This window comes from Oncorhynchus masou, chromosome 5, assembly GCF_036934945.1.
Source record: "Oncorhynchus masou masou isolate Uvic2021 chromosome 5, UVic_Omas_1.1, whole genome shotgun sequence".
NCBI lineage: Eukaryota > Metazoa > Chordata > Actinopteri > Salmoniformes > Salmonidae > Oncorhynchus > Oncorhynchus masou.
In genome coordinates, this window is record NC_088216.1 from 61,534,481 (window position 1) to 61,544,322 (window position 9,842).

The 9,842-nt window shown below is 39.7% G+C and overlaps 1 protein-coding gene and 1 pseudogene across 1 annotated transcript; both read left to right on the forward strand.

Moving 5' to 3' along the window:
* Positions 1-1,560: 1,560 nt before the first annotated feature.
* LOC135529568 (GTPase IMAP family member 4-like) lies at positions 1,561-2,786 on the forward strand. The gene is given in 3 exon segments (XM_064958240.1): positions 1,561-1,564; positions 1,726-2,163; positions 2,166-2,786. Coding segments are annotated over 3 exon segments (624 nt in total). The 3' UTR covers positions 2,348-2,786.
* Positions 2,787-5,174: 2,388 nt separating this feature from the next.
* LOC135529574 (GTPase IMAP family member 8-like) lies at positions 5,175-5,786 on the forward strand (annotated as a pseudogene).
* The last annotated feature ends 4,056 nt before the right edge of the window (positions 5,787-9,842 follow it).

The following is a 9,842-nucleotide window of genomic DNA, read 5'->3' on the forward strand; positions in this document are numbered from 1 at the left end:
ACATTCATTAGTGGTTGCGGGTGTGTTAGGCCAAGGCCAGAGTGGCATGTTTTCAGTACAGACTAATCGTACTGTATTTCATATAAGTCATCCAGAACTTATGAAAGTTGCCCAGTATACCCTTAATCTTGTAATAGATCAAATCTAGTGATACATAACTTGACATTTCTACCGTCCATTGTGACATTGTGGGAGGATAACCAACCTTCTAATTAATGGCAATGCATTTCTTAGATGCTATAAATGCTTGGTTACACATTTTCCAGTATGAACATTTCCAAGCAAACAAAAACAGTGAGAAGGGAGAACATGTAGACGTGTTAATATAAAGCAACTTCTTCACAAGGCCATAACATAAAAATATGTCCCCTTTTGTGTTTTACACCTCCAGCAGAGAAATTACATTTCTGAGTGCATGTTATTCCGTTTCACTGGCATATAGAACCTTCTATTGATGTCTGAGATGATATGAACATGACTGGACATTCAAACATATCTGTATCCATTCATCATCATCTATAGCTTCTATCTGGAAAAGCCTCCATCAACCCTCGATACCGTTTGGAAATCAACTTTGGAGGTTTATCAGACTGCCTTGAAATAGTTTCAATCTGTGAAGCCTCTGGCTTGTCCAGTGTTTGCTGTACAGAGAGAATAAAGTGTTTTATCTGCAAAAATTCACCTCAGCTCCGTCACAGACTGGCTGCCTGAACCTGCTGAGACCCCTGTCCCCATCTGATCCTCCTAAGATGAGGTATGACAAAGAATTATATTGGTGTACATTTATACAATATATTATCCAATAATAGAATCAAAGGTTCACTAATTGAATTGACCATTATTCCCAGACCCCAGAATGTAGCTTTAAGATCAACTCAAGATGAAACTTTGTATCATTCACTGATATTGTTAATATCACCTGAGCTCTGTAGACTGGTCTTCCCTAGCTTTCTTACCCTGCTGGGACACCTGTCATCATCTGGTGGTTTCATCAGAAATTGTGTTTGCATTTCATAATTTTTCATTTCTATTAGAATCTGTAATTTTGAATGGAATATTTTTGAATTTGCAATGTACAAATTGAAGTTGTAAATAGTTGAAAAGTTGCTAAAAAGCTTTTGTTTTGCATGAAGTAACCATGTGTCTTATGTAACCATACCAAATGAGTTTCCCAGATTTATGTTTAGTATGTTACGTTTAGTCCATGAGACCAGTCTGCTCAACTAAAGAATAGCCAGTTGCTGCTCTGCTTGCTTTGCAACTTGGAGAAAAAGCACAACACTTACACACTGTCAGCAGCTGAATCTGTTTAACTCTCTCGAGCTAGTCCAGCCAGCCTTTCAGAACAGAAAGCTAGACGGGTGCAGGGGTGCAGAGCCAGACACACTGAATCACAATGGACTCAAATAGCCATTACTTCTATAAGAACATGCCATTGCCTTCTGTCTGAATATTCCTCGCACTTGCAGGCGTTATGGTAAGTAATGGAATTGCTTATTGCATCTTTTGACTTTCAATCTTCTCTGATACTAGCATGTGTTGGCTTGATCCAGCGTGACAATGGGTAAGTGCCTAATGGGTAAATATCAAGAACTGAAATGACCCAGATCCCAGAGTCTACTTTAATAAAAGCTAAGTTGGTTTGATGTGGAGTCGATCAATCCATTTACTAGACAGCTAATCCATGTCATTTTCTTTTTGACTCTCCTTCCCTCTCCGTTTTAGATCGTCCTCTTCACCGTCAGATAAGGATTGTGCTGCTGGGGAGCAGGTTTAGTGGAAAGAATGCAGTAGGGAACACCATCCTGGCCAGATTAAAATGGAGCTATTCCTTACTGAAGAGAACTATACTGTGTGTGAAGAAACAAGGGAAAGTAGAAGAGTGGAAGGTCACTGTAGTTGATACGCCAGGCTGGTGGAATCCCTGTCCTGAAGAAAACACTTCTGTGCTGGTTAAAAAGCAGATAAACGCGAGTGCATCTTTGTGTCCTCCAGGACCCCATGCAATCCTCCTGGTCATAAAGGCATTCCACTCATTTACAGAGGAACGTAGAAGAGCAGTGGAGGATCACATTGAGCTTCTCAGTGATAACGTCTGGAGTCACACTATAGTGCTGTTCATCAATGGAGAATGTCTGGGAAAGGCAGGCATCGAGGAGTACTTCTGAGTGAAGGGGAGGCCCTCCAGTGACTGGTTGAGAAATGTGGGAACAGGTATCACGTCTTCAACTTTCAACGGGTCCCAGAGCTTCTGTGGAAAATAGACAACATGGTGGCAGACAAAGATGGTAAACATTTTGAAATGTGTAGAGTAGTTGTAAAGAAGACAGAATGGAAAAGGCTGTAAAACAGGCTGCAAAACAGAGACTGAAAAAGGTGAAGGAAGAGAGAAAAATCCTCAGGTCATTGAAAGGTCTCGAATTAAAGTCTCAAATTAAAATCGATGCACTGTGGTAGGCATAATAAATAACAGAAACGTTTATCTAGGGGAGTGTTTGTGTATCAACCAATCTCAATAACAAGAGGGGCCACTCCACATCTAAAATGTGCAAATAAGCAGTATGTGTGTAGTTTGTTACTTTCGTGTTTGTTTATCAGTTGCCATTTAAGTTCTTCACGCATTGAAAGTGCTAATTCGAAAACATTTCGGTAATTTCTTGAAAACACTGTCAGTGAGGTGAGTTATATAAATGGAGCAAAAATAAAAGACTGACATGGTATATTTTTTGTTATTGTTGCAATTGCAACATCACTAGCCCATAAAAATACGAGCTTACATAAATGTTCATTTGGCATGCCGCATAATCTCTGTCAATTATATAAAATACATAGCCATGGGTTATGCCAAAAGACTTTTCCAGCCCACATTGCTTTGGCATAAATGTATCAAATCCATGATAAAATCTGCAGGCACGGTTAAAAACAGAATTAACACAATAATCAATTCTGTGCCCCCATACTGCTGCAGCATAAGTAATGATACGTAGCACCAATGAATCAAACAGTTTAGTAAAACATTGAAAATGTAGGCCACCCATGGCTTTACACTTTGCAATTACGGCACCAAGGGCAAAATTTGCAAAGTTAGCTAGGTACTTAACCCTCCTGTTGTGTTCGTTTCATGTTGATTAATTCTGTGTTCCCGGTCCAAAATGAGCACCCCATTATAGCTGATTATAAATCCATAATAATACATATATTATCACCTTATATTGTGTTAGATCTTTTTATCAACTCAAGTTATTGTGAACATTAAACGTTTTCAACTTCTATTTGCTAGTTATGGCCTGTAGGCCTCATTGACCTGAGCTCATACAACTTGTTTTCAACTATAACAAATACACAGATTAAACATATTGTGCTATTTATCACAGACTACTTTGTGTCAAAGTTTAACAAGGACATTTGTTTTGGAACCATTTCAAATGTTTAAATAGTGGCAGGATTTTATGTCATTAACCCGGGATATGGTGTATCGCTTTGGCCCTGGGGTCATCCTGATAACATTTCCAGCCGACAGCTGACCTCTCCTCTCAGGTAGGGATGAAGACCAGGACAAATTCCCATTCTTTGACCAGAATGTAACAACAACCTCAGCAGGGCCCTCTTCCTCATCACTGGATGGTTCCACATCTGTTGTCTCTTGGTCTGGATCATATTCTGTGTTGTCTTCAATTTCTGACACTTCCTCCTCTAATGCATCTTCCCTGTCAGTTTCCTGGCCTCTCTCCTCACCAGAGTCATGATCAAAGCTATGATCAAGAGCCTCACATACAGAATATTGTTTGGTCATTGTGTTGCCACAGAATGAATTGTGAGCAAGGCCTCAAAAACGCTTTATATACCAGAGCTGCGAGAAAAGTTCTATATATTATTGAAACAATGTTGCGATTGTTTGTGAAAATGCCAACAGGTGTGATTCTCGTGGTGGAAATATTCAACTGAGGAAAGGTTCTGTGGGGGTTGCCATGGAAGCCAAGAAGGGGAGTGAGGTGTGTGTGTGTGCTCAGACACATGCATGTGGGGGTCTGGGAGAGGAAGTGTGTCCGTCTGATGAATTGGCATGTGCTTGAACTCAATTATATACACTAATTGTACTGTAGTCTCACCAAAAGGCTCCTCAACAGCTTCTACCCCCAAGCCATAAGACTGCTGAACAATTCATAAAATCGCCAACGGACAATTTACACTGCCTGAACTCCCGCACACTGCCTGGGTACCAGGGCCCCCTGTATATAGCCTCCACACTGCCTCGGTACCGGGGCCCCCTGTATATAGCCTCCACACTGCCTGGGTACCAGGGCCCCCTGTATATAGCCTCCACACTGCCTGGGTACCAGGGCCCCCTGTATATAGCCTCCACACTGCCTGGGTACCGGTGCCCCCTGTATATAACCTCGTTATCGTTATTCTTATTGTGTTACTTTTTATTATTACTTTTTATTTCAGTCTACTTGGAAAATATTTCTTCTTCTTGAACTGCACTGTTGGTTAAGGGCTTGTAAGGAAGCATTTCAGGGTAAAGTCTACACTATTCAGCGCATGTGACAAATAACATTTGATTTGATTTGACCCATTCATTTCTAATGACCGGTCATTTTTGACTGGGAACACCAGAGGTGTATAAAAGTTAAATAAAACACCCAAAATGTAATGCAAATGATCAAAATGCATTTTGTGTGTTCAGATGCCCTGTGTGGACAAAGTAATGGAACCTTATGACAATCAGATTAAATGAACGACATTTTTCAGAGAGGAAACGTGTAAATCGGTCCAATTTGACCAGAACACAGAAGGAGGGTTGAGACACATTATAAACATTTTAAAATACATTAATAATCAACCTCAGATACTTGTACTCACTGACATCTATTGTGGCAGGACCACAGGTGAACATAGAATGTGTTCTAGGCACTGAGAAATTCCTTGTGTACTACCTTAGTTTTGTCTACATGGATATTCAAAACAATATTTATATATACCAATATAAAACAATATAGAAACTTTGTATTTTTGGTGTATGTAAGTACTACAGTGCACTGCGCTATAATGTGCCTTGAAATGAATCCCGACCTAAATGGTGGAAGCCCTCAATGCCTCTGTCCATGCTAAAGCAGGCTTTGTGGCAAATACAGTATTATCTTTATGTGATCATATATTAAATATACCATTATGTTGTTCTCTCTTTATGTGATTCCAAACAACTCTTAGTGTTCAAGTTTGTGCTACTGTTGTACAGAGAAGCTGGGAAGAATTCAGAAGGAGACACCATCTTTGGCACAAGGTGTAATCCATTCCCACCATTGACTGTTCAGTGTGTAAAGAGACATAGAAGAGTGGCGGGGAGATAGGTCACTGTGGTCGACACACCGGCCTGGTGGAGGGAATTCCTGAAGAAAGCTCCTGTGCAAGAGTTGGATAAACAGGAAATAGTGTGCACTGTGTCACTGTGTTCCCAGCAACCCATGTTTTCTTCCTGGTCCTAAAGATGGACTATACGTTCACTGAGGAAGAAAGAATGGCAGTAGAGGAGCACATGTAACTTCTTGGCAAGGCAGTCTGGAGTGAACAACACTATAGTGCTGTTCACTAATGGAGAGTGGCTGGGAGATGCAACTATTGAGCAGTACATTGAGTGTGAAGTGGAGGCCCTTCAGCGGCTTGTTGAGAAGTGTGAGAACAGGTATCATGTCTTCAAAAACCTTGGCAGGGATGATATCCTGGAGCTGCTGGAGGAGATAGAAGACATGGTGGCAGGAAACATGGAAGATCAGTTTTACACTTAAAATGGTATACTTGGAAGTATGATCATTGAGTAGAGCATCATTGCCTAGTTTCTGCATGTATTACAAATTAAGATTATATTGTAAAATTGTTTATATTGAAAACACCTGTGACGTGATTTATGAACGAACAATGTTAAATTGTACTGATTTATGTTGTAATTTGTGGGAGAACTATGCAGTCAAAGGCAAAGCGTAATAACTACGTAATTGTTTTACAGTGAAATCTGACTTAGTATTTTTCTGTCCAGACAGACAGCAATTTCTGATACTGCAGTTCTGATCAACTGGCTTGTTCTTGTGTCAGGAAAATAAATACCACATTAATCAGATATTATACCACAGCATTGTTGAACACTTGTTTCTGATTGGCTAGAAGGGCATTCTAGAATGGACATTAAAATCAGATAATGGGACAGTTGAAAAAGATATCGGGACACCTTGCAATCATGATGCATTATACGCCTACACATGCAGACTGTACTTGCTACAAGTTACAGAAAGCTAAACCAACAACCACACAAACTGAAATTGCATACAATGTCAACGCAAGTCCAACAAGGAATTTATGTAGCTAGCTAGCATGCATTGATTTGTTTTTGCAGAAACATGTTTTTTTTAGCATCTGATGACCTAATGTGGAGAGTGTTGAACATGGTTTGCTAGCAACAAACTATATATTTAGCTAGCTTCTAGCCTGGTATTTGATATGCAATAGGATGTTCTCGTAATTAACAGTGTTGACAAGTGTCCTGACGAGAAGGCAAACTTTTCTAGCTATTCCAGGCAAAATCGGGCATTATCAGCTCATTGTTATGGATGTATCCAAATGAATGTCAACAGAAAACAGGGGTTGTGCTGGGTTGCGCCCATATATATAACATTATAACTAATCGAATGAGCGACTGGGTCGTGTCTATAGCAACCAAAAGATGAGAAAGTATGAATTTGCTTATAAAAATGAAAATGTCAACTAAATGATTTTATTTCTACCGGTAAATATGTGCTTAGTATTGGTTTCTTTGGTAATTGTGGTATAAGTGGGATAAACATCTTATACAAACGTAATGCAGTAAACTGATATTCTGGCAGCAGTGGTTGAGACTCTGTAGCCATAGCTAGTTGGCTTACTAGCAGCAAGCAAAGGATAAGACGTTGCCATGGAACATAAAGAACGATTGGGTCGCATCCGTAATTATCAAACTATTATCAAACTCTAGCAACCAAAAAAGTTTGAATTATAAAAATTAAAATATCGACTTAAAAGATAACATTTTGAAAGGTAAATGTGTGCTTTCAAATTGTTTACTTTGGCAACTGTGGTATAAGCAGGATAAACACCTCCGCTGGAAAAATGTACTACACAAAGGGACTCGGCTCCGTCTCGTCCCGCTGTGTCATCTACTATCGGGCCGGCAGGGTAGCCTAGTGGTTAGAGCATTGGACTAATAATCAAAAGGTTTGAAGTTCAAATCCCCAAGCTGACAAGTTATCTGTTGTTCTGCCCCTGAACAAGGCAGTTTACCCACTGTTACTAGGCTACCATTGAAAATAAGAATTTGTTCTTTAACTAACCTGCCTTGTTAAATAAAGGTAAAAGACGTTTTTTTAATTCAAAGTTAATGTACAAAATGTTGGCGTTTATCCCATACATAAACCTGATCATTACAACAAAGGTCTAAGATTTTAGACCAAATTCATAGTTACTATATTTTGGCTTTGTAGGGCAGTGTGGACACATCCCTTGACAAAAAGTATCTGTTCCAGACAGTACTCTCACAGGCACAGCCCAAGGCTGGATATACTTCCATGGTACAAGCTAGAGAAAAGGAGAAGAGCTCTGAGACACACCTTCACACCCCTCTCTCTTCCTCCCCAGACTCCTGTCTAAAACAAGGTCATCAAAAACTCATTACCCTCCACAGCCTGCCCATGATACCTACCAGCCAAGTGGAGCTATTCCTCATTTTATATCACTCTTTATGGAACAGTATGATGACACAAGCAGAGGGAATCTGCACTAGTGACTCATCACTCAACACTTTTTATATGTGTAATTGATTGGTTGATTGATTTTCATGATAAAATTGCATATACAGTGATCACCTCTCAATTATTTTGTTAAAATATTAACAGAAGTGAATTTATGTTAATATCAAGTGGCATAGCATGGTTATGTTATTGTAAATAAATACCGGGTTCATGGTTGGGCAACTCCAGTCCTCAGGGTTCTGATTGGTTTCACACCTTTCCCCCAGCCCTATAGCTAACACACCTGATGAAAGCTGATTATTGGACTCAGCTGTGGCTGGCGGAAAAGTGTGATACCAGTCAGGCCTCGAGGACTGGAGTTGGCCATCCCTGGTTCATATCATGCATTTATTGGGCTTGTGTTCATATCAACACAGTTAACTGTGGGACAGCACAGTGTACCTCCCAGACAGAACGGCATGATACTGCTTATTTCTACAGTACAATGCAATCAGACTTATATTGAACTCCTGTATTCAGTGGAAAACTGAAATGTCATTGCCCATTAGGTTTTATGCTCATGTATTTATGGAGTAATCATGTCTGGTTTGTACGGTGGCCTGTAAGGACAAGATGGCAGTGTGTGATAATAGTAATACAACTCTAATCTGAACTGTCTGTGCTGTCTGGATATCTGAAAGAGGAGAACGAGAGCAACACAAAAAGAGATTGTGTGTACTGTCTTGTGAATATGTATACTTTATCTTGTATTTGATGACTACTCTTTTTCATATGATTATTATTGCTATTGTTAACTGTAATGATATTGTTTGTTGTTGTTGTTAATGCCATAATTTGTTTGGCGATCTATAAGTTCCCTTACTTTTTATACCAATAAAGGTTTTTAGAACAGATTTGAACTGAATGCAGTTGAATTGAATTGATTAGAATGGACAGAGGGAGAGATAAGGACAGACTGTTCCGTGCTCATTCCTATTCCCTTATACAGGAACAACGATAAAGAGACAAATCCACACAGGTGCAGGAATAACCCTAACGGGGAGGAGGCATGTGCGAGTGAGATAGAGATGGAGACGTGCTGAGCTATCTGTTGCAGGCGTTGGAACCAAAATTATTTTCCAATCGTTTCGTTCTGAACAGAATCATTATTTTTTCTCGTTCCACAGTTCCGACGATGCAAAATAAAGTTATGAACGGTTCAAACCCCAAAAAAGTATGGGTTAATATCGTTCCTTTCTGTTCCTTTTTAAACCTCTGATCGACATTAAATTACTTCACCAATCCATACAGATGGAGCAGCTTGCTGTGGAGCAGGTGTGTGTGTGTGTGTGTGTGTGTGTGTGTGTGTGTGTGTGTGTGTGTGTGTGTGTGTGTGTGTGTGTGTGTGTGTGTGTGTGTGTGTGTGTGTGTGTGTGTGTGTGTGTGTGGGCATGATGGTGGAGACGTTATTGTGTGATGGGATAGGGTGGGGGTGAAATTTTGTATTAGGGTTTGTTGGAAACTGACTAACTGACTTGAACATGTTTTAGTATGTTTATAACTATTTAAGTGGCCTAGCAGTAGTGATTAAAATGTTATGGGTTAGACAGAATGATGTATATGCAAAAACATTTGTGGCTGGCGGGAAAGTACATAGGGGGCCTGTCTCTGAGACAGTATGCTTCCATAAGACTGAGATAGGTGTTAATACTACAGATTGTGAACTATTGAACTAACCTCTTGTAAAACCTGCAGTTTAGGGAGAAAGGGTACAAGCATGAGGAAGTGTATAGTCTTCATTTTTGTAGACCCCAGCAGAACAGTATCCCTAAGGTATAACGTATTGATTGGTTTTTGCCATTTATATTTATCCATAGCTTAACTCATTACTAATAATTGTCATATTTTGTGTTTTTATTTTCAAGATTTTTTTCTATCACTCTCTTATGATGCTGAAGGAGGAAGAGAAAGTCAAAAGCTCCAGATGAAATGTCATTATCAGGAAGGGGAAGAAGAATCCCATTTAGTGTGATTAGAGGTCAGAGGCCTTGGAGGTGTAAACACAAAAATCAACTGAGAAAATTGATC